At 42.5% G+C, this 25,224-nt stretch overlaps 1 protein-coding gene and 1 long non-coding RNA gene across 5 annotated transcripts in view; one reads left to right on the forward strand and one right to left on the reverse strand.

Moving 5' to 3' along the window:
* Nucleotides 1–1,239, reverse strand: part of LOC145343745 (uncharacterized) — a 57,040-nt gene extending 55,801 nt beyond the window's left edge. The window contains exon 1 of the long non-coding RNA XR_013886793.1: nucleotides 207–1,239. This is a non-coding gene — a long non-coding RNA (uncharacterized LOC145343745). The remainder of the gene's footprint in view (nucleotides 1–206) is intronic.
* The window catches only part of hipk3a (homeodomain interacting protein kinase 3a), a 245,114-nt gene that overhangs the window by 4,032 nt on the left and 215,858 nt on the right, over nucleotides 1–25,224 (forward strand). Inside the window, exons 1-2 of one of the 4 annotated variants that reach the window (XM_080190015.1) lie at nucleotides 1,259–1,434; nucleotides 13,021–13,116. The exons of 1 other annotated variant lie outside the window; for it this stretch is intronic. In XM_080190015.1, the coding sequence (XP_080046141.1) occupies nucleotides 13,092–13,116 (25 nt within the window). In that variant the 5' untranslated portion in view covers nucleotides 1,259–1,434; nucleotides 13,021–13,091. Of the gene's footprint in view, nucleotides 1–1,258; nucleotides 1,435–13,020; nucleotides 13,117–25,224 lie in introns of those variants that run through there. 2 more of the 4 variants (XM_080190014.1, XM_080190017.1) reach the window with 2 other exon arrangements.

Consider the following 25,224-nt stretch of genomic DNA (forward strand, 5'->3'; position numbering starts at 1 on the left):
GAATGCGACAACAGAAATGACCTTTCCTAGTGAAACAACTAATTGCAGGTAGATACAAAGAAATGCCGTGACCTCTCCGAACATCTCATGTCGAGGAGTTTGTTTGTTAAGCCGTGATAATTACATTGCTGCTCAGCATTTTGTCTGGATTTTGAAACATCGTTTTAAGCATATTCCATACAGAAAGTTTTAAGATCTAAAAATACCTCGGTTTTAAATAGCGCCCAGCGTCCATGTGGCAAACTGTAAACAGGCTCTTTGAATCCTCCTGTCCTCTTTACTGGAAGCTTGGAATTCCCAAAAGAGCTTGGGATCAGAGTCTGAACCCGATGAATGTTGAATATGACGCCCGCTGGCTTTAAAACTGATCTCCTGTTAGCCCACAACACCGTGTGGTTTCTTCTAACTCTAGCCTGATGAATGAGGTTTCCAGTCGCATAGCAGAGTTGGTTGGGCAAACTTCATGGTGGCCGGGAGCAGGGTGGGTGGGGGTGTTTGTGAGTACAGTAAAAAGTCTGACAACACCAGGTTTTAGTCCATGGTGTTTGTGAGGACAGTGAGACTTATTTTGTTTGTTTTGTTCGTGTTGCATTTTCCAGAAAAGTGGCGCGTTTATCAGCTTTGTAAATGTAGATGAGTTTCTCATTTTTACCCATGTAGGAACTTTCCAGAAAGAAACACAAAGTCTAAAGTTAGATCAGCCACTCGGCAGGTTTACAAACTGGTGATGTGCCAGTCACTGGTGACTACGTCCTTGGATCTTTCCAAAGCTTCGATGTCAGCAAACAGGTGGAGAAAGCTTTCTGTGTAGTGAAGCAGTGAGATAAATATTCCCCAAAGCTTTTGATGGAGTGAATTTCTGATTTTTGACCCCACTCGCGGCTCCTGTGATTCCTTTGTCCCAGAGCTGTCGGTCGGAACCGGATTATGGAATACTCACCCGTGCAAGAACTCATTTCTGGAAAGCCTTCTTTAAAGACCTGGATCGAACAGGAATGGACTGCAACTGTGAAATCCAAGCTGTGATGATTTGAGCTCTTGTGCTTCTTTCGTTCAAGCTCTGATTGTTTCTTTCTTAACCAACAAGCCCCCCAGCAGTTTATTGCACTTTACTATAGCAACAGGTTTAGGTCTCGGGAAGAAGACCATCCATGTATTTTTCGTGTGAGTTCTGAATTTAAGCCTGGGACGGGAGTGGGGGGTTGAGGGGGTGATTTTGGGAGGGGTGTGGGAATCTCAGTTGGTGTTGATCTGACAACTATGCTAATTGAAGGGTGGCCTTCTCATAATCGTATCCAGAGAACAGCTTCCGGAAGGCCTTCTATGGGCTGAAGCAGGCTCAGGATTGTTGGCATGTGGCTGAGGGAGATCTTACTGGACACAACAAACCTCTCTCCCTAGTCTGCAGCTGTGATGGAAACAGAGTATCAAATTGTAAGTTAATGAAGCTTAATCATCACTATGTTTAAAATACTCTGTATGATGTGAGCATTATAAGAACTTTTGATGGTGAATTATAAGTAGTGTTGTATGTTTGGAGACTTCTGTGAGACCAAAGACTCAGCAGTAATGGCAGGAAATGTGTCTTGCCACACGCATATTATAGATAGCGTTGTTATTCTGGGGTTTGTAAAACAGTGCTGTCTGATAGCGAGCGGTACACGGACAGTGGCCTGTGGTGTCTCCACATGGCGTACTGCTGATGTCACCTGTCCGGAAAAAGGAGGTGAGGCGCTTTTGTGGGAAAACTGAAAGTTGATTTACCCCTAGGCAGTTCCAACAAGAGTTCCCCTTTTAGTCAGGGGGGGACATATCAACACAGGATCTTAACAGGAGAAGGAAATGAGTGCAGTTTGGATCATGGCAGCGATTGATTCAGTTTGAACTACGTTGAACGTTTCAGTGTCACAGTCGCTGCTCAATAAACTACAAGCCACTGTAAATATGAGCACAAAGGAGCAATTTCTAGTTGCTGGGGTTGTTGCTTTAGCCCTACTACAGCAAACTCGAAACAAACCTCAGCCAGAATGCCTATCCTATTACAGTGTCCCAACATTTCAGTTTACTAGCTGTGCAGCATTGCAGCTGTAAATCATTTCACATGTTTCACCGGAACACAGTGTGGCACTCGGAAATTTTAACTCTTTAGGGCCCATGGAGAAATGTGATCATGTTCTGGCCTGCTGCATCAAGGGACAGGCCAGATAAGGGGACGACAGAGAACATAACAAAAGGGTGTGCTGAGAACATGAGATAAAGTAAGATTCTTGGAGGTTCATGAACATAATCAGCAGACAGACCTACTGGGCTGAACATCCTGCTTCAGTGCTGTAAAATTCTCTGATGTATGGATTTAATTGAATAATCACAATTTTTTGATGGGCCGGGAGGTGAAGGAAGGGGCAGATAATATCTGCATTTGTACAACTTAAGGGAATTGATAGGCTAAAAGAAAAATTGCACAGTGGGCGTTTACACAAGTAGGTGTAATAGAATTGATGCTTTTCATTCTGGGGAAGATAATCTCCTGGGTGCAAGTCTTATACTGCTGATTGTCATGTAACCTGTGCAAAAGAGGTGAACTGTAAATTCTTTTGGCAGTGGATGTGTTTAAGTCAGAAGGCTACATACACAAACTGAGAACTTTTGGAAGGAACTGAAATAGTCTTTGATCCGTATCCATTTTGTTTTGATGTGAAACCCCCTTGGGGACCCGGAGGGTTAAACAGTGATTTCTTTATGCATCTGTTCGAATGGTTCAGCTGAGGTTTAGAATAAGGAAGCGGCTGGCTAAACGATAGGAATTGTTCAACTGGAGATGGATGGCACGTCTAAATTCTGCAGTCCTGACATAAGAATGTAAGAAATGCGGCGGGAGGAGACCATGCAGCTCATTGGGCCTGCTCTGTCATCCAATATGATCATGGCCTATCTTCGGCTTCAACTCCATTTTCCTGTCAGCTCCCCTCACTCCTTGATTTCTTGAGAGACCAAAAATGTTGTATTCAATTCAAAATGGTTAGTTTTACATCACATTATCTTCACGCACACATGGGAAAGGAAATTATTGTGTAGCAGCAGTTGAGGAGGACTTTGGGCTGAGCCTCTCCTTCAGCAGGAGGGAGGAAGTGGCGTAGTGTTATTATCGCTGCACTAGTAATCCAGAGACCTAGAGAAATGCACACTGTTTGGGGACCCGGGTTTGAATCCCATCATGGCAGATGGTGAAATTCAAATTCAATAAACATCTGGAATTAAAATTCTAATGATGACCATGAAATGATTGTCATAAAGACTCATCTCGTTCACTAATGTCCTGCCATCCTTAACCTGGTCTGACCTAAATCTGATCCACAGCAACATGGTTGACTCTTAAATTGTCCCCAGTGATTGGCAATAAATGTTGGCTCAGCCAACGACACAAACTTACTATAAACGAATAAAGAAAAAAAAGTGCCTAATGCCATTTTTTGTGGGATGTGGATATCACTGGCAATGCCAGCCTGTATTGCCTATCTCTTGTTGTTCTGGCAACTGAATGGCTCGATAGGCCAATTCAGAAGGCAGTTAAGTGCCAATCACATTGGTGTGAAACTGAAGTCATGCACAATCTTGGACAAAGTTGACAGAATTTGTTCCCTAAAGGTCATTAGTAAATGTTTGGTTTTTATGATAGTCTGACAGCTTCATGCATGGTCACTTTACTGACACCAAGTTTTTATTTCCATATTTTTGGCGCTAAATTCAAATAGTCAAACTGCCATGGTGGTATTTGAACTCCAATTCTCTGGCTAACTGTTTCAAGCCTTGCGATTACAAATCCAGGAATATACCCATGACACTACTCATGGGCTGTTTTTGTTTTGAATGCAAGCACTTTTTGTGTTTTTGTGATGGGGGGACTTTATTTTTGTAAGTTTTTAATATCCTAAGAAATATTCTTTCCACCTCTGCAATGTTGAGACAGGGAGCTGGTCAGATTCATTCTGCGCACCAGTGATTCAGAAGTGACAGTCAGGTGTGGCACTTTGTCACTCTGTCCCAGTCCTGATTAAGTCAGCGTAGAACATAAGAAATAGGAGCAGGAGTAGGCCATCTAGCCCTTCGAGCCTGCCCCGCCATTCAATAAGATCATGGCTGATCTGTCGTGGCTCAGTTCCACTTTCCCGCCCTCTCCCCATAACCCTTAATCCCCTCACTTACCAAAAACATAAACATAAGAACATAAGAAATAGGAGCAGGAGTAGGCCTTCCAGCCCTTCGAGCCTGCCCCGCCATTCAATAAGATCATGGCTGATCTGTCGTGTCTCAGTTCCACATTCCTGCCCTCTCCCCATAACCCTTAATCCCCTCGCTTATCAAAAACCCATCAACCCGCATCTTAAAAATATTTAGCGAGGCAGCCTCCACCACTTCAACGGGCAGAGAATTCCAGAGATTCACCACCCTTTGAGTGAAGAAGTTCCTCCTCAACTCCGTTCTAAACCGCCCCCCCTTTATCTTGAGGCTGTGCCCCCTAGTCCTACTGTCCTTTCTGAGAGGGAAGAGCCTCTCCACCTCTATCCTATCCATCCCATTCATCATCTTATACGTCTCAATGAGATCTCCCCTCATTCTTCTAAACTCTAACGAGTACAAGCCTAGTTTATTCAGCCTCTCCTCATAGCTCAACCCCCTCAACTCCGGTATCAGCCTAGTAAACCTCCTCCGCACTCCCTCCAAGGCCAAAATATCCTTGCGTAAGTATGGCGACCAAAAATGCATACAGTACTCCAGCTGCGGCCTCACCAATGCCCTATACAGCCGCAGCAAAACCTCCCTACTTTTATATTCAATCCCCCTCGCTATGAAGGCCAGCATCCCATTCACCTTCCTGACCACCTGCTGCACCTGCAGGCTGGGTTTTTGCGACTCATGCACAAGGACCCCGAGGTCTCTCTGCACCGTCGCCTGCTGCAGTTTTTCGCCCCGTAAGTAATAGTCCTTCCTACCATTATTCCTACCAAAGTGGACCACCTCACACTTGCCAACATTAAATTCCATTTGCCATTTCCTGGCCCATTCGCCCAGCCTATCTAGATCCTTCTGCAGACTCTCCACACCCTCCGCGCAATTTGCCGTTCCACCAATCTTGGTGTCATCAGCAAATTTTGACACCATACACTCGGTTCCCTCCTCCAGATCATCTATATAAATGGTAAATAGCTGAGGACCCAGCACCGACCCCATTAACCCGCGTCTTAAAAATATTTAGCGAGGCAGCCTCCACCACTTCAACGGGCAGAGAATTCCAGAGATTCACCACCCTTTGAGTGAAGAAGTTCCTCCTCAACTCCGTTCTAAACCGCCCCCCCTTTATCTTGAGGCTGTGCCCCCTAGTCCTACTGTCCTTTCTGAGCGGGAAGAGTCCCTCCACCTCTATCCAATCCATCCCATTCATCATCTTATATGTCTCAATGAGATCTCCCCTCATTCTTCTAAACTCTAACGAGTACAAGCCTAGTTTATTCAGCAGCCATTCCTTAGGCAATATGTACGAGGCTGACTTCTAACTCTACTGTTTATTATGAAGACTTTGATGTTTTTGCAGCTCATCTAGTTAAAGGAAGATGTTGTCTCCCTGCCCTGCCCCCGCCACTCTTTCATCTGCTGTTGTGCAATGCAAGGGTATTTTTAAAACATTATTTATTAGTATCACAATTAGGCTTACATTAACACTGCAGTGAAGTTACAGTGAAAATTCCCTGTTCGCCACACTCCAACTCCTGTTTGGGTAAACTGAGCGAGAGTTTAGCATGGCCGATGCACCTAACCAGCAGATCTTTGGAGGAAACCGGAGCACCTGGAGGAAACCCTGTGCTGAATGCACGCAGGTAGTGACCCAGCCGGGAATTGAATCAGAGTCCCTGGCACTGTGAGGCAGCAATGCTAACCACTGTGCCGTCCTAGCTGAGGGACCAGTCGTTGAAGTTAGCACACAAACCTGTCCAAAAGCTTTTAATGACATGCGGAATGGTGCAAAGAATGTTTTTAAAATCTCAATTGTTTCCGATCCTTCTCTCCTGTCCTAATGCTGGAACTAACTGGATGTTGGCAGGTTCTAACCATCTGCGTCTAGAAACAACAGCTAAGCCAGAATCCTCTGCCTCCTCTGTGGTACAAGTGAATGGATTACATAATGTGTAACAACTAGATAATTGGAGCTTGTGCATGTGATGCCCTTGAGTAGGTTAAAGTGTCTTTCACTGAAGAGTATCTAATGTAGGGAGTAGAGACAACTGTGTCATCCTTTTGCTGGCTTGTACTTTGGGTTGAGAAACTTACGATTTCCTAATAAGCTATGCTGAACATTATCTTTTGTCATTATAACGCAGGGAAGCATAGATGCAAGATTAAATACAAGGAATTGTTAACTCCTTTACATAGACTTGTATTGCTGTGTTAGTTGTTCAGGCAGGGACTATGACAATATTCAAGATTAAACTGGAGTAGTGCACAAGGGATATGTAGGCATGGCGGGTGAATGTTATTATATGATGAAGAGGGTGGCACAGTGGTTAGCACTACTGCCTGACAGCGCCACGGAGCTGGGTTCAGTTTCATCCTCGGGTGACCGTGTGCAGTTTGCACATTCCCCTCGTGTCTGCGTGGGTTTCCCCGGCTGCTCCACTTTCCTCCCACAATGCAGAGATGTGCAGGTTAGGGTGATTGGCCATGGTAAATTGCCCCTTAGTGCCCCAAGATGTGTAAATTAGTTGGATTGGCCATGGTAAATGTGTGGGGTTATGGGGATAGAGCAAAGGGGTGGACTTGCACTTTTGGAGTGTTGATGCAGACTTGATGGGCTGAATGGCCTCCATCTGCACTGTAAGGATTCTGTGAATGTTGATATGGAATGGTTGGGCTGAAAGATCTGTTTTCTTGTTGTAAATTTTGAGTCTTTCTATTTATGGATCATTTTTATCTTGGTCCAGGCAAACTGACCTGATTAAATAATTTGTGTACTGGATCTCATCAGGTCTGTCCTAAGTGTGTGAGGTGTGTGTGTATGTGTGTTTCTGTTCACTCGTTCTGAGCAGGTCTGGACTCTATGTGTGAGTTGTGTGTGTGTGTGTGTGTGTGTGTGTGTGTTCGTCCATGTGTTTCTGTGGGTCTGTGCATGTATGTCAGCGTGTGCCAGTGCACGTATGTGTTTATTGGGCTGTTTTCCACAAGCTGCCCGTGTTCCTATGCACTCAGTAATTGACTAACGTATAGTGTTGCACATTGTGTACTGGTACCAAGATAATCCGATTGCTTGCTTTTGTTATCAGCTCTAAGCACAGTAGTTGTGATCAATGACCTTGTTTACCCAGTGTAGTTGCACAGCAACAGTTTTGCTGTTGATTGGTTTGTTGGCCAGTTTGTGCTGTACTCTCCAATATGATGACAGAGGGCAGTTTGTTCAGTTGTCAGGGTGGACGGGGTTTGTTAACAGATACTTTTAAAGAAGAAAGAATCTGCACGTTATTAAACAACCAACAAAACTAGAGCTTATATTGCTTGGATACATGACAGAAAGGGGGAAAGGTTTTATTTTGTGCATGTTTTAGTGCCAGCAGTTAGACAGACAGAGATGGGCTTCTTGTCCAGGGTCTCATTAACCCATGTGCTGATATCTTCTGCAGTGACTTCAGATTCTCAGTATTTCATTTTGTCTGTGCTCGCAGTGGTCAGTGAATGATTAGAAGTACTGCTGAATCTGATTAAACGGGAGAGTGTCGGGTTATTGTGTCTGCGTGTGTGATATGTGGTAGTTGGTGCACTGGCAGTAATGTGTAGCACAGCACGTACTTCTCCACCTTAGATAATCCCATTGCTTGTTGTCTTATTGGACTTTAGCATTTGAGTAATGTTTGATTTCATCGGGGAGTAAGCAACCTCTTGCTTGTGTTGAGGATTTTCTTATGCACTCAGGTGATTTATTATTGTTTTTGGTCTGAATGTGCTGCTAGAAACTAGAACAGATAACATGCACAATCTGATCCAGTTGGAATTAAAATGATCACAGTTTGGATTTTTATTTTGAGTTGTATGCTGATTCAGGTGTGCACTTTCCCCTCTCTGAGGAGCAGCAAACAACCTTCTCTGAAACAAGTTAATGATAAGAGTGGATACTCAGCATCTCCTGCACAGTATTGAAGGTTCTGCTTGTGGTGGTGCAGATAAGTTGAGCAAAGAGACACAGTTATGTGACAGGGTTTTGTGAGTGAGTCATGCTTTGGATGAGCGGGAGGCTTGATTTATGTTTATGTTGCATAAATAAGGATGTGTGTGGCATGTTGTAGTAGTCTATTGATTGTTCCACTGCTGCAGCTAAGCCAAGCCTTAATGTGCAATGCTGAAGTTCCAGGGGTGCAGGAGGTCTGAAGAAACCCTGCTTGCGATCTGTGGGGATGGCATGAGAATGTGTCATTAATCAGCAAGAGTTCAGGTTAGTGGATGCTGTTTCTCATTAGGACCGCTGCAGAGATATTACTTCTACTTTTCCTGGTCCACGCAGTGCTGATTTTGCCATTTCTCTCTCTGTGGGTGTACTTGAGTTGGATGGCATTTCCTGAAGCCAGCAGGCTGCTGGATGCAATCAAGGTGATTGGGTTGGGAGTAATGTGCCCCTTGTCCCTGTGGTGAGTGATGTATTTGCTGAGTATTTTTAATAAAGCAGGAGTGCCCAGACATTGGTGACTTACATTTTATTTGTTCAACAGTCATCCTAACGCCATCTACCAGCAAGGTCTTTCCAGCCTCCCCCCACAGGAGCATTGAAACCTGTTGCACAATGTGGGCCATGTCCTGCCTGTCTATGGATTAAAGGAAGAGAAATACACTGAGAATATTCTTGCATACTATTCTGCAAAGATTTCTTCCTCCAAAGGACATTGGTAAAGTGTTTTTACAACAACTTGGTACTTTTGGGTCAACAGTTCCAGAATTTTAACCTAGTTTAATTCATTGAATTTAAATTCGTCCTCTGCCTGATGGGATTTAAACTCTTGTCCTCGAGATTATTAATCCAGGCCTTTTGATTACAAATCCTGTGACATAACATATGCTTCTGTACTCTAAGTAGCAAAGGTTTAATGCTGTGTAATATTCAGTTGCTACATATTTTCTGGGTCTTTTATTTCTAACGTGAATGCAAGTAAATGTGGACAGTTTTATGTTGTAGATCTTTACCCACTAGGAATTGGGTAGAGACTTAAGGATGGATGCTGGCCTTCATAGCGAGGGGGATTGAATAAAGAAGTAGGGAGGTCTTGCTGCAGCTGTGTGGGCATTGGTGAGGCCGCAGCTGGAGTACTGTGTGCAGTTTTGGTCGCCGCACTTAAGCAAGGATATTTTGGCCTTGGAGGGAGTGCAGAGGAGGTTTACTAGGCTGATACCGGAGTTGAGGGGGTTGAGCTATGAGGAGAGGCTGAATAAACTAGGCTTGTACTCGTTAGAGTTTAGAAGAATGAGGGGAGATCTCATTGAGACGTATAAGATGATGAATGGGATGGATAGGATAGAGGTGGAGAGACTCTTCCCGCTCAGAAAGGACAGTAGGACTAGGGGGCACAGCCTCAAGATAAAGGGGGGGCGGTTTAGAACGGAGTTGAGGAGGAACTTCTTCACTCAAAGGGTGGTGAATCTCTGGAATTCTCTGCCCGTTGAAGTGGTGGAGGCTGCCTCGCTAAATATTTTTAAGACGCGGGTTGATGGGTTTTTGATAAGCGAGGGGATTAAGGATTATGGGGAGAGGGCGGGAATGTGGAACTGAGCCACGACAGATCAGCCATGATCTTATTGAATGGCGGAGCAGGCTCAAAGGGCTAGATGGCCTACTCCTGCTCCTATTTCTTATGTTCTTATGTTCTAAATCTTACACTAATGAAGTGAAGGCTGCTTGTACTTCACAGAACTTCTGCCGTCAACAGGGGTAGTGGGAGTTAGTTTTCATCAACCTAGGCAAAACCAAAAGTATCTAACTTTGTTGCTGTTGTATCGTCATGTAAAATTTGCTCTTTTTTTTCACGGAGAAAGTCCACACTCTGCATGCAATGGCTCTGCAGAAAGTGTGGATTCAGTTGGAAATGTGTTCCCAATTTATTGGTCAACTGCGATTGATGTTTTGGACATCTCTTTATTAAAGACATTAAGAGTGTGGGGTTAGTGTGGTGGAAGGTCAGCCATGATTATATTAAATGACTGAACAGGCTTGAGGGGCCAAATGGCCTCCTCTTGCTATATCCTAAGTTCCTATGCTGTGAGCCTTCCTGTGACATAATTGGCAGTGAGACGGAACAGTGATTTGTGGAAACTTGTGTAAAGGCAAGTAGGAGGAAGGAGAGTAAAGCGTTGATTTATATAGCGCTTTTCCCAAACTCTCAGCATCCTGAATTGCTTTATAGCGAGTGAAGATTCTAGAAGTAGTCACTGTTGAAATTGCAAGGACAGTCAACAGCTGAGTTGTGCACAACAAGCTCCCACAGCAGCAGTTGACTAGTTAATGTATGTTGGTGATGCTGGACAACATACAAGCGTTGACTAGGGCACCCATCCCCCACTTTTCTTTCACAATGCTGTGGAAATTTTAATGTTAGCTGAAGCCAGTAGTTGGAGGTTGTTTCCAACATTTCATTCAAAAGATGGCACCTCCAGTGGTGCAGCACTCCCCTCAGTACTCCAGTGAAATGTCAAGTATGTCTACAGGTTTCTGGATTGGGGCTTGAAACCAAGAATGTCTGATTGATAGGCAAGAATGCTTCCACTGAGCCAAGGCTGAGTCAGTTTTCAGGCTGTTTCCTTAATGATGTCTTTAGTGACAAGGGGAAAAGTTTGTCATTGGACAGTGTTTAGCTGGAAAAGTGGTCCCTGAATGGTATGGTATTTGTGAAATGAGAGCAGGTGTTGTGCTTTGCGGAGTGGATAGGTCTGGTCACGATAACAATCGGTGGACTGGATAGGGAGAGTATTTCACATGTGTTATAAACTTACGTGTAATGTTTTGATGTATTTTAAGTTTCAAGCTCCTTTACGATAAACCATGCCGATAAATGGGCAGCCTGCTGCAAAACACGTGTAATAATTGTCTTGCAAAATGTAAATAGAACCATAGTGTGATAAATTCAGGAATCCCTTGTGACTTCTGAACAAAAGACCTGTTAGATTGATGCTGCAAAGTCGTTGTTTAAAAAAAAGTGGATATTGTTCACTAATCGCTGTGCTCATTAAACAACTAAAACTGTAAATGATAATTACTGCCTCCTGGCGATCTTTTCATGTTGGATATGTAAATTTGAATGAATGTGACCCAGCACAGCTGGATATATTGAGAAACACATTAATGAAATTCTGAAATGGACTTTGTTTTTGTGTTTTCTTTTTAGCTTTGATCTTGCAGATCTCGAATCCAGAAAACTTGCTTAAGTGCTGTGAGTGGAGGCTTTTATAGAATCCCTAAAGTGCAGAAGGAAACCATTCTTCCTGACAGAATATCTTGCCTAGAGTCTCTCCCCTGCCCTATCCACATAGCCCCACATATTTCCCATGGCTAACCCATGATATAAAGTTTACTCTTTTTTCACTGAGAAAGTGCATGCTGTGCATGCACTGGCTCTGCACATGCACAGTGTGCAGAAAGCATGCTGCCTACACATCTTAGGACTTGAAGGGACAATTTAGCGTAGCCAAGCCACCTAACCTGCGCCTCTTTGTGGGAGGAAACTGGAGCACCTGGAGGAAATCCACACAGACACAAGGAGAATATGCAAACTCCACACAGATGGTTACCCAGAGATGGGTTGAACCCAGATCTCTGGCGCTATGAGTCAGCAGTGCTAACCACTCTGCCATCTTCTGAGTTCCCCTTCCTGCAAAAGTTCCTTTGTCTGGGAAGGGGGCTTCCATCCTCTGCTCTACCATGATCCATTAACAACAAATAGCATTTATATAGCTCCTTTGACACAGTAAAACCTCCAAGGATATTTCACAGGCATGATTTCCAAACCAAATTTGATGCTGAGCCACAAAATAAACAGTATTTTGATGAGTGAACAAATGCTTGGTTAAGAACTTGGTCAAGAATGCTTGGTTGAAGAATGTCTTGAAGGAGCAGAGGGAGGTAGAGAGGAGGGGAGATTTAGGGATGAATTTCCAGAGTTAAGGACCAAACAGTTGAAGGCACAGCCATCTGTGGCGGAGCAGCCAAGTTGTGAAGTTCTAACCTTATCAATTCGTTAATTGATCCAGATATTGCCATTACTTTCAATTTTCTGTCCGAGATCTCTTGCAGTGTGATTTAGCAGACATTATAAAGTAACAAAACTGAAACAGTACTATTGTTGCAGAAAACATTTTCATTAGATAGATAGCGGCAAAATAGTTTGGCAGTAAGTCAAATACAGTAAAATACAGGTAAAGGTGGACAGAAGTTTAACAGTTCCCCTCTATTCTCATGTGGACTTATTCTGAAAATTTATGAAACGTTGAGCCAATAGTATAACAAATCAAGAACATTCCCTTGTTCTCTGAAATCTGTTGTGGCTCTGTCATGTTCTGGCTAAATGCTGCCACCCTTTAAGAGTTGCTTCTGTTTATGCATTGCCTGCTGTTTTTATGCTGTCAGGCCGGCTGATAGATTCACAAGAGTTCACAAGAAAGCTTATTTAGCAATGCAATTGATTCAAATTGCATCTAAGCTGCCAAAATTAGGCTTTTCTTAAAAAAAGAGTATTGTTAAAAGGATAGCTTTTCAATTCAGACAACCCACTAATGCGAGCTGAGAAAATCTCCACTGCTACCCTGTAATTTCAGAGTGTGGATAATGCTGTATTTGATTACCAATATAAGCATTTGGCACAAGTTAACACTGTGTTGCACTTTGAAGCTGTAATAAGAGCATGGACACTTGCTGTTCCAGTTCAACAATGCATGACAGACAATTCCAGATCATTTGCAGGCCGTTTTAGATAATCTTTTCAATATGTTTTTTCTCTTCAGAGCTCTGAGGAACCACTTGTTAATCGTAGCCAAAAGACTTCTAGTGAGACACTGGGAGCGCTAGATAAACCATGTTTATCCGAATGGACCACTTTGGTAGGGGACACTGCAAATTGTGAATGAGTATCGTTGAGTGTCAAGTGTGAAAGTGATTGTGTTCTGAGCATGAAAGCCTTTTGTTTTCACGTCGGGTGAAGTTTGACTGATGGTCGTGTATGGCATATTTTGTCCAGTGCTGAGATGCTTTCAGCTATGTTATTCCTTCTTATTCTGACTATTTTCTTCCTACACTGTTTTGTGGTGTGTGAATCCTGTGGTTAGAGTTTTGTACTGCACTGTTCAAGGAACTCACCTACCTTCAGACTATGCCTCTGCTTGTCCCTGTGAAACACAGTAAGAAGTCTCACAGCACCAGATTAAAGTCCAAGAGGTTTATTTGGTAGCACAAGCCACTAGCTTTTGAAGCATTGTCCCTTCATCAGGTGAGTGGGAGTTCTGTTCACAAATAGGGCATACAAAGACACAAACTCAATTTACAAAATAATGATTGGAATGCACATCTTTACAGATAATCAAGTCTTAAAGATACAGACAATGTGAGTGGAGAGAGGGTTAAGCACAGGTTAAAAAGATGTGTATTGTCTCCAGCCAGAACAGTTACTGAGATTTTGCAAGCCCAGGCAAGTCATGGGGGTTACAGATAGTGTAACATGAACCTAAGATCCCGGTTGAGGCTGTCCTCACGTGTGCGGAACTTGGCTATCAGTCTGTACTCAGCAACTCTGCGCTGTTGTGTGTCGTGAAGAACACTTCAGCGGTCATGTGCATTCGGCCTCTGATCTTCGGGTAAGCGTTCTCCAAGGCGGCCTTCACAACACAACACAACGCAGAGTCACTGAGCAGAGACTGATAACCCAAGTTCTGCACACATGAGGACGGCCTCAACTGGCATCTTGGGTTCATGTTACACTATCTGTAACCCCCATGACTTGCCTGGGCTTGCAAAATCTCACTAAATGTCCTGGCTGGAGACAATACACATCTCTTTAACCTCTGCTTAACCCTCTCTCCGCTCACGTTGTCTGTACCTTTAAGACTCACATTCCAACATTATTTTGTAAATTGAGTTTGTGTCTTATATGCCCTGTTTATGAACAGAATTCCCACTCACCTGATGAAGGGGCAGCGCTCCGAAAGCTAATGCCTTGTGCTACCAAATAAACCTGTTGGACTTTAACCTGGTGTTGAGACTTCTTACTGTATTTACCCAAGTCCAGTGCCAGCATCTCCACATCCTGTCCCTGTTAAATGCAGAATGATGGGCAGTTTGCAGTGTGTCGAGGGTTGAAAGGCAAAGAGCTAAACAAGCAACATCAAAGCAATTTATCAGTGACTTAGAAAAGGCAAGAAAATGATTACTGCTCATAACATCTCCGTGCTATTCATCCTTTGTTGATTTTCAGCCTTTATCCTGTTGAAATCAGCAGTTCTGCATACTGTCATAAACATTTGCAGTCCAGTTTTGGGATGGAGACAGAGTATCAATCAGATTATTTCACTAGGCCAGGGTGCTTTTCTTGGGAATCCAGTTGAACAAGATTGTTATTGAAAGACAGAACTTGTTCATAACGCACAAATTCAATATTCTTCCTCAAACAATCCCATTAAAAAGAGATTACCTGGAGTTCAGCTTGTTGCTGTTTGCACATAATTGTCATGTGCAAACATGGCTGTCAAGTTTGCAAACTTAACAACAGCAACTGTTGTTTCAGAGCAGCTTGCATGTGATGTGATGTGTGATGTTCATGAATGATGTGACAAGGTGGTATGAGAAAGCAAGTACCTGAAAGGTTCTTATTTGGTGAACAGTTGAAAAGACTATTGAACTGTGCAGAACCATACAGGAAGATTGCATTGTTTTAGAAAAACAAAGCTTGATATGTTTCGAACTTTAGAGTGAATCCATTCACAATAAATCAAGAGTCGAACTTCCTTCAATCCCAGCTAATTCGAAATTGTGTGTTTGATGTGTACATGGAATTATTGTCATGGGAAAAAACTATGTGCCACCTATCTGTAATATAAACAGACATTGCAGGAAATACACAACGGACAAGTCAATAGGAAAGATGGATTAACATTTTGGCTGTAGACTTTACATTCAGGTCTGTATGTTTGAAATGTTAACCTGTCCTTGTCATTTATAGATGCTGATTATCCTGATCTGTTATTCCAGTGTTTTACTATTTTTCTTTGCGATTACTCTGTAATTAATCTCTTTAAAATGCATGGATTTTTAAATTTATTCAAGGGATATGGGCTTCACTGGTTAGGCCAGCATTTATTGCCCATCCCTAATGCCCCTGAGAAGATGCTGGTGAGCTGCCTTCTTGAACCACTGCAGTCCATGTGGTGCAGGTACATACACAGTGCTGCGAGGGAGGGAGTTTCAGGATTTTGACCTAGTGACAGAACAGCAATATATTTCCAAGTCAGAATGGTGTGTGGTTTTGAGGGGAACTTCTGGGTGATGGTGTTCCCATGTATCTGCCCCCCTTGTTCTTCTAGATGTTAGTGCTTGTGTGTTTAATGGATGCTGTCTAATGAACCTTCAGTCGAAGTTGCTTTTGGAGAGTGGGATGAAATAGGGTTTGATAATGTGCTGCAAAATAGGCTTGTCAGCAAAGTTGAAGGGGCAGTTGGAGCATGGATGTGCAGTTGTTGAGTGACGAGAATGAGAAGGCAATGGTGAATGAGTGTTTTTGGACTGGAGGAAAGTGTTCCCCAGTGGTCGGTACTTGGACCACTACTTTACTGTATCTAAACTTGGGTATATAGAGGCATAATTTCAAAATTTGAAGATAACACAAATATAGTGTACTGTGGGGAGGATAGTGATAGACTTCAAGAGAGCAAGACAGGCTGGTGAAATGGGCAGATACAATTTGACACAAAGATATGTGATAAAAAACATTTTGGTGGGAAGAACAAGGAAATATAAACTGAAATGTACAATTCTAAATGGATGCAAAAGTAGAGAGACCTGTAGGTATATGTGCACAAGTCATTAAATGTGTCAGGGTAGGAAGAGAAATTGGTTAATAAGACTTAAAGGATTCTGAGCGTTATAGAGGCAGAGAATAGAAAAGCAAGGACATCATGGTGAACCTTTATAAAACATTAATTTGGCCTCAACCAGAATAGAATGTTCAATTCTGACTGCAATGCTTTAGGAAGTATATGTAAACATTGCAAAGAATGTTGAAAATATTTAAACAAATGATTCCTGGGATAAGAGACTTCAATTTGTGAATAGCTTAAAGAGGCTTGTTTGGGCGTTTTTCCTTGGGTGTTTCCTGAAATCAATAGCTTGTTAAATGATAATCAGAATGAGTAAGTTGAGGGTGACGGTCCCCCTGTTCCTGTGGTGAATCATACATAGTGGGGGATTATGGCATTGAGGTAGAAAATCAGCTGTGATCCAGTTGAATGGCAGAGCAAACTCAGAGGGCTGAATTGCCTACTCCTGCTATTCATTGACGCTAGAGCAAAAAAACGGTTCTGAGAACATTTGATAGAAGTGTTCAAAACCATTAAGGGATCAGGACAGAATAGATGGAGAGAAACTGTTCCTTTGACACTAACAGCAAGAACCAGAGGATACAGATTTATGGTGATTGGCAAAAGAATTGAAAAGCACCGAGAAGAAGAACATTTTTACGCAGCAATTGGTTACAGTCTGGAATATACTCCCAGATAAGGGTATTGTGGAGACTGACTCAATAATGCCCTTCGAAAAGGATTTGGATAGGTACATGAACGGAAGAAAATGTGTTGGGCAATGCGGACTAGGCGGTGGGGTGGGGTGTGACTACCTAAATTGTTCTTGCAGAAAACTGGCCCTGACATGGTGGGTCAAATGGCCTCCTTCTGTGATAAAACCAATCTATGATTCTGTGTGAAGTGTGTTGACATTCGGAACATTTGCTTAATAGGTGTTCTTGTACAGGCCTTTGTTCTTCTGGCTGGTGGCAGGAATTTTAGGGACTGTGATGGGGGAACTTAGGTGGTTCTAGTCATGTATCAAGGGTGCCTACAATGTCCATTATTGTTTTGGAGAACTCAGATTCCCAGCTTGGATCACTGTCTGTATGGAGTTTGTACATTCTGCTTGTGTCTGCATAGGTTTCCTCTGGGTACTCTGATTTCCTCCCACAGTCCAAAGATGTGCGGGTTAGGTCGATTGGCAATGCTAAAAATTGCCTCTTAGTGTCCTGAGATGCATAGGTTAGAGAGATTAGTGGGTAAATATGTAGGCATATGGGGAGGGTCTGGGTGGGATTGTGGTCACTGCAGACTCGATGGGCCGAATGGCTTCTTTCTGCACTGTAGGGTTTCTAGGATTTTTATAAGATGGAATTTACCTGAGTCTTTTCTCAAATTAGCCATGGGTCTTTTTATTGTTGTGACTGTGCTCTTTCCCTCGCACCGGGTTAGCTTTGCTTGTAATTGGGATACGTGGTGTATGAAGTTTGCCATTTGTTAGTTTCTGGAGAAGGGAAATGCCTTGTGGCATTCTCTTTACCAGAAAGCCATGAGGGTTAGGTCATTTAATTTATTCAAAGCTGAGTTGGATGGATTTTTGTAGGAAAGGGGAGTTAAGAGTTATTGGGGACAGACAGGAAAGTGGAGTTGAGACCACAACCAGATCAGTCACAACCCTATCAAACGGCAGAGCAAGCTCAATGGGCCAAATGGCCTTCTCTTGCTCCTAAATCTTAGGTTTCTTTGATGGTTACGGTGATGTCTTATCGCACATTGCCATGTCAGGAACTGATTAACCTCTTAGTTTAGTGCATTATTGGCACTAATTTGCAATCCCCACATTAATCAAGTTTTTCATAAGTTTGTTTTGTAGTTTAACTTCTGAGATAGTTTCTGCTGCTGAAGCTAGCTTTGAAAGGGTGTTCTTCTTTCTGTGGTGCTATTGGTATGAAGACAACCCTATTTGAGAAATGCTAAAATGAGTGTCAGGTTGCCAAATCATTTGGTACCTGTTTTCATTTGGGTCAAATAGTGTGTTTGGCTGCATGCTGGATCCACACTTTAATTGAATATCGTCATATCTACAGAGAAACGGGTCATTTAGATTGGTCCATCCTGATGTTTATGTTCCACACAGCTTGCCCCACACCCAACTTCATCTAAGCATAACATTCTTTTCCTTTCTCCCATGTTTATCCAGCTTCTTCTTAATTTAACTTCTGTTATGTATGGCAGTAGAGATACTGTTAAGCTTTCCTGTCTGTACTTGGTCACAGGTCTGCCTTTTTTTAGTACATAAAGAAATAACTGCAATAGTAGGTGTCTCATTCTCCATTCAATAAAATTATGTCTCACCTTCCCGCAGTATTAAATCCATGATTTTCTTGGTAAACAAAATCTGTTGATCTCTGCCATGAATATACTCAACGGTTGAACATTCACAGTAGAAAATTCCAAAAGTTCGCAATAATTTGAGTGAATTAACTGCTCATCTAAATACTAAATGGCCACTCCCTTATTCAGACACTATGACCCTTAGTTTGGACTTCAGCCATGTGAAACATCCTCCTGGCATCTACTTTGTGAAGCCCCTGAAGTTCTAAGTTTCAATGAGATTACTTCTCATTTTTCTAAATTCTAGCAGATGTAGGCCTGGTCTACTCAATTTCTGCTTCGGCCAATCCCTCATCTCAGGAATCAATCTGGTGAACCTTTGTTGCATTTGCTCTAAGTGGACCAAAACTGAGCACAGTACTCCAGCTATGGTCTCACCAAAGCCCTATGCAATTGCAGTAAACTTCACTTTTATCCTCCATCCCATTGTAATAAAAGCTTCCATTTGCTGCTTTATTTGTTCACCATAACCTGCTGGTTACTGTGATTTGCATACAAGGACAACCGTCTCAATATAAAATCTCTCATCATTTAAGAATATTCTGCTGTTCCATTTTTCCCACCTAACTGGATAAATTCACATTTCTCCACTTATTCCATCCACCACATTCCTGTCTGCTCATTTAACCTGTCTAAATCTGTTGGCCTCCTTTTTGCATGCTCAGAGTTTACGTTCCCACTAATTTTGTATCATCAGCAAACCTGGATACATTATACTTGGTCCCTCATCAAATTCATGGCAATAGATTGTAAATAGTTAAAGAACACGCATTGATCCTTACCATGTTCCATTCGTTTCAGCCTGTCAACCTGAAAATGTCTGTTTTTTCCTATTTGTTAACCAATCCTCAATCTGTGCTTGTATATTACCCCAATCCCACAAACCTTAATTGTGTGTATAATATCTTGTGTGGCACCTTATCGACTGCCTGTTGAAAATCCAAATATACAACACCCATTTGTGTTCCTTCTCTATCTTTGTTACAACCTCAAAAATCTGAATAGATTGGTCAAACACAATTTTCCTTTCAAAAACCCACGTTGCCCTTGCCTAACCATATCCTAATTTTTCAAATACCTGTTATGTCTTAAAAATAGATGCTGTCATTTTTCCAGTGGTTGATTGGCTTGACTTCTCGCCCTCCTTGCTTAAATTGAAAGGTCAAAACCCACTAGTCCACTATCTCCATTGCCACCACTATTAAAACTCGAGGGTGTCGTCCATCCAAGGATTTGTTTTGCTTTTAGTCCCATTAATTGCTGCATTTTCCATAGACCCTTGGTTTCCCACTATCTTTGGAAGGATTTTTGATCAACTTCAAAGTCAGCTATTAAGTATTTGGTTACTGTGTGCCATTTCTTTATTCACCATTATTATTTCTCACATCTCTGACTCTTAAGGAGAGCCAGAGATGTGAGAATCCACATTTGCTCTGTCTAATTTCTTCCTCCTTTCATATCATTTTTATGTCTCTCACTTATTTAGTCTAATCTTCTATTTTTCCCTGATTTAATCCCTTTTGTTATTGTCCTTTGTTGAGTAGAGGAGTGATAAAGCACCACCATTTGCTAAATGAGAAGGGAACTTTGCATGTTTAACTAGCTAGTCATTGCTGTGCTGCTTGCCTGTTTATTTCATCTCGCTGCAGTGTTCCTTTAATGTGATGCTGTCAAAGTGTAGAGATTTGTGATGGAGGGTTTGGATATTCTGTTTTGCAGTGATTGTTTTAACGAGTGGGCATTGGAAGACTGAATCAGATGATCATGGTGGTTTGGGACTGGAAACTGGCCGATTGTATTCAGATGACAAAGTGAGACTGTGGGGTTTTTTTTAGGTGCAGTGTTTCCGGAACAGACATGATTTATTTTGGACAGGGTGATTTTTTTTTAATGTGCTGTGTTTGCTTTGTCATTGGTTTCATTGGCACAGGTGAGTATTACAGGTAGTTTGTGTCTTGGCAACACAGCTTTCTTAAGTAGATTGCAGGAACGTTGCAGCTCTGTGCAGGCAGGAACTGCCCCCTTGTACGGAAATTTCCCTGTGATATTCACAATCCAAGACAAACAGCTGAATTGTTATTTAATCTTTCTTCTCTTTGACAACATGTAAAATGGTGTCTCTGGACCTCCTCTATTCTTATTTTGATCACTTAACTTAATGAATCTACTTACATTTGGTTTATCTTTTAGAAGCATGTTGCCACGGCATCAATATATATTTATATATCAACTCAACCATGTGCACAGCCTTCTAAGTGTCTCAAGTTGCATGGCAACTAGCACAAACCATTCTAATTGGGTCAAATAAAAGCACTGTCGCTCTCACAAAAGGACAAAAAGCTTTAAATCTGTAATATAGTACACAAAACCAATTTCCTTTGACATTTCGCATGGATAATCAAAACCAAACGAAGCTTTCAGCCGAGCTGTGGTCAGTGCCTCATGAAACCAAAGCGTGCAGATTTAATTCCTGCATTCTGCTCTTTTTGTATAATATTTAAATTTTATGTTAAATAACAAAGTTCACAACAATTTGTTCTCCTTGGAGCAAGGAAGGCTCAGGCGAGATTTGATAGAGGTGTTTAAAATAGTGAAATAAAGAAAATGAGGAGAAGCTGTTTCCAATGATTGAAGCATTGATAACCTGAGGGCAACATCAGGGGGAAAAAGCAGGTGACATGAGAATTATGCAATGATTGGTTAGGATTTGCAATATATTGCCTGCTAGATTGATGGGTTTTGATGGATTTTTGAAAAGGAAATTTGATGAAGTACTTAAAGAATACATGTAAGAATTTGGGGAAAGAGCAGGGGAATGGACTAGCTAGATTGCTCGTAGGAAGAACTGGAGCTGACTTGATGGGCCAAATGTCCTCCTCTTGTGCTGTACTTTATAGTATATGATTTGGAAAAGGGAGCAGTGGAATCATTTGGGACATGTGATTTTCTCTGCAAGACATGCTGAGGGGAACTGAAAAATATATATCCAGTGACAACAAGATTACAGCAGGATAGGTTTACACAGGTCATTCCCATTATAAACGTGATCAAGGATTTGTAATGAGAAAAAATTGATCCAAAAATGCAACAGAAGCATGACAGCAGGAATGAAGTTTTGTGAATATGTAGTGTGTGTAGATGGAAGACTTTGTATAGCTGGCTCACCAAGTTATTTACCAGAATATGGGCAAGGTTTTCATGTGGTTAATTCTCAATGGAGAATGAACAATAATGATTGCAGCAAGCTTGTCTGTGTATTTTCAGAAAGAGGTATTGTTTATATTGGAATAACTGGAAAATATACTTCCTGACTGATGCTATTTTGTTTGAATGGAATTGCACTAAATCTCCCTGGATATGCTTTTATAATGCAAGCCCTGAAAGAGTTAATGACAGCATTAAAGCACGTACAGTGGGAGTTCATTAAGCAATCGTATGGGACCTGTGCTAGTTGGAAAATCAGCCCGTGGATTTTTTTCTGCATTCTATTTCATCTTCGTGCACTCTATAAAATCATGCATTGAGTGACAACCTTTGTGCCTGTTTATTGTACCTTTCGTTTCTGGTTAAACTGGAATGGGGCTGCCGACAGGCGAGGATGCACAGATGTACTCTGCTGATCCTTGTGACCTGGTGTGCCTGGAGAATGGGAATGCTGGTGAGAATATCAGGATTATTGCCTGCGAGCTATGTACAAGTCATTTTGGCCACTTTGCTGTACTCACTGCAATCTACTTACTCGGAGGCACGCAATCACCGTTCAGTGTTGAAGTGTTGGCTGATTATCCTCTGCTTCTAGAGTTCCTCATACAAAGATCAGTATGTGACTGTAATAGGTTTTATCAGGAACATAAAAAGAAACATCGACTGTCAGTGGAACGAGGCTAGTCCTTCCCTGTGGCCACTTTATTTAACCCTCTCGGATTTAGGCTGGTAAGTGAGTGGAGGTTGGGGGTTGTCTTTAATCCTGTGTATGTCCTTAATACTTATAGAATAAAAAGAAAATGGTGTGAGGTTCTGCATTTACAGAGTTAGGGAAAACAGAATTGTCGCATCGATTTGTAAAGGAGACAGATTAACCTTCCTGCGAAAGTTTTTGTGCAGCCTTCCTCCCTGCACTACATTTTTGAAACCTAACTGGCACGCTCGAATGTTACACTGTAATATTGCATATTTTCCTGTTGCATATGCATGAAAAGAAGTACAAAAAAAAGGAAAGCCAGTGTGGGTCCTCTGGCTAAATTAAAAATCGTCTAAGGCACAATTGCATTTTGCTAACTGTAATGGACTCACCCCAAGATGGGAAAATCCCCCCCAGGGTAAACAGACCTTTGCATGGTCCTGTCGATTCCCATGGCATGCGGTGGGAAAATTCCTCCATCACTATTCCAGGCACCAGCCTTTTGGAAACTATATATTTTACCTGTTTTAATATTCCTCCTCTCTTGATTAAAAAGCATCTCCTCTAATCTAATGTGATAGTGAGGATGTGATAATGGGATAGTGAGGAAAGGGGGTGAAAGTGAGGGGGGCATAGTTGGGGAATGCAAGGCACGGCATAGTGGGGGTGGGGCGGAGCAGGGTTTGAAATGCGTGTACTTTAATGCGAGGAGTATTCGCAATAAAGTGGATGAACTTGCAGCGTGGATCAGTACCTGGGACTTTGATGTTGTGGCCATTTCTGAGACTTGGATAGAGCAGGGTCAGGAATGGATGTTGCAGGTTCCGGGGTACAAATGCTTTAGTCGGAGTAGAGAAGAAGGTAGAAGGGGGGGTGGGGTAGCATTGCTAGTCAAGGACTGTATCACAGTGTCGGAGAGAAAGTTTGATGAGGACTTGTCAGTTGAGGTAGTATGGGCGGAGATTAGAAATAGGAGAGGAGAGGTCACCCTGTTGGGAGTCTTTTATAGACCTCCTAAAAGTTCTAGAGAGGTTGAGGAAAGGATTGCGGAGACAATCCTGGTTAGGAGTGAAAGTAATAGGGTAATTGTTATGGGGGACTTTAACTTTACGAATATTGATTGGAGTTGCTATAGTTCTAGCTCGCTTGAGGGGTCAGTGTTTGTACAAAGCGTGCAGGAAGGTTTTTTGTCTCAGTATGTAGACAGGCCAACTAGAGGTGAGGCTATATTGGATTTGGTGCTGGGAAATGAGCCAGACCAGGTGCTAGACTTGGAAGTTGGTGTGCATTTTGGTGATAGTGACCACAATTCGGTTACGTTCACCTTAGTGATGGGAAGAGATAGGCGTGAACCTCGGGTCAGCAATTTTAGCTGGGGTAAGGGCGATTATGAGGCTATCAGGAGTGAATTAGGAAGCATGGATTGGATTAGGGGATTGCAGGGACTGGGAACATCTGAAATGTGGAATTTTTTCAAGGAGCAGCTACTGCGAGTCCTTGATAGGTATGTCCCTGTCAGGCATGGTGGATTTGGTAGGGCTAGGGAACCGTGGTGCACTAAAAGAGTTGAGTCGATGGTTAAAAAGAAAAAGGAGGCTTATGTTCGGATGAGATTGGAGGGCTCAGATAGTGCACTAGAAAGCTTTAGATTGGCTAGGAGGGAGTTGAAGAGTGAGTTGAGAAGGGCTAAAAGAGGACATGAGAAGACTTTGGCTGATAGGATTAAGGAGAATCCTAAGGCGTTCTATAAGTATGTCAAGAACAGAAGGTTGGTCAGGGCAAGATTAGGGCCAGTTACAGACAGCAGGGGGAAGTTGTGTGTGGAACCGGAGGAGATTGGAGAAGTATTGAACCAATATTTCTCTTCGGTGTTCACGCAGGGGGACATGAATATAGCTGAGGAGGACATTGGGTCGCAGGGGTGTAAAATAGAAAGTATTACGGTTGATAAAGAGGATGTGCTGGAAATTCTTGAGGGGCTGAAAATAGATAAGTCCCCTGGTCCGGATGGGATCTACCCTAGGATTCTCTGGGAGGCTAGAGAGGTGATTGCAGAGCCTCTGGCTCAGATCTTCAGGTCGTCATTGGTCTCTGGTGTAGTCCCGGAGGATTGGAGGATAGCGAATGTTGTCCCATTGTTTAAGAAGGGGAACAGAGACTTTGCCGGGAATTATAGACCGGTGAGTCTTACTTCTGTTGTGGGCAAGGTTTTAGAAAAAATTATTAGGGATAGGATTTATAGTTATTTGGAGTGTAATGAATTGATTAGAAATAGTCAGCATGGTTTTGTAGCAGGTAGGTCGTGCCTTACTAACCTTATTGAGTTTTTTGAGAAGGTGACCAAAGAGGTGGATGGGGGTAAGGCAGTTGACGTGGTATACATGGATTTTAGTAAGGCGTTCGATAAGGTTCACCATGGTAGGCTTCTGCAGAAAATGCAGATGTATGGGATTGTGGGTAATCTAGGAAGTTGGATCAGGAATTGGCTATCAGATAGGAGACAGAGGGTGGTGGTGGATGGTAAATATTCATCATGGAGTGCAGTTACGAGTGGTGTGCCTCAGGGATCTGTTTTGGGGCCACTGTTGTTTGTAATTTTTATTAATGATCTGGATGAGGGTATAGTTGGGTGGATTAGTAAATTTGCTGATGACACCAAAGTTGGAGGTGTGGTAGATTGTGAGGAAGGGTGTCATAGTCTGCAGGGAGACTTAGATAGGTTGCAGAGCTGGGCCGAGAGGTGGCGGATGGAATTTAATGCGGAGAAGTGTGAGGTAATTCACTTTGGTAGGAGCAACAGATGTGTCGAGTATAGGGCTAACGGGAGGACTTTGAATAGTGTGGATGAACAGAGGGATCTAGGT

This window comes from Carcharhinus amblyrhynchos, chromosome 6 (assembly GCF_965287045.1).
Source record: "Carcharhinus amblyrhynchos chromosome 6, sCarAmb.v2.hapA, whole genome shotgun sequence".
In the NCBI taxonomy this organism is placed as follows: domain Eukaryota; kingdom Metazoa; phylum Chordata; class Chondrichthyes; order Carcharhiniformes; family Carcharhinidae; genus Carcharhinus; species Carcharhinus amblyrhynchos.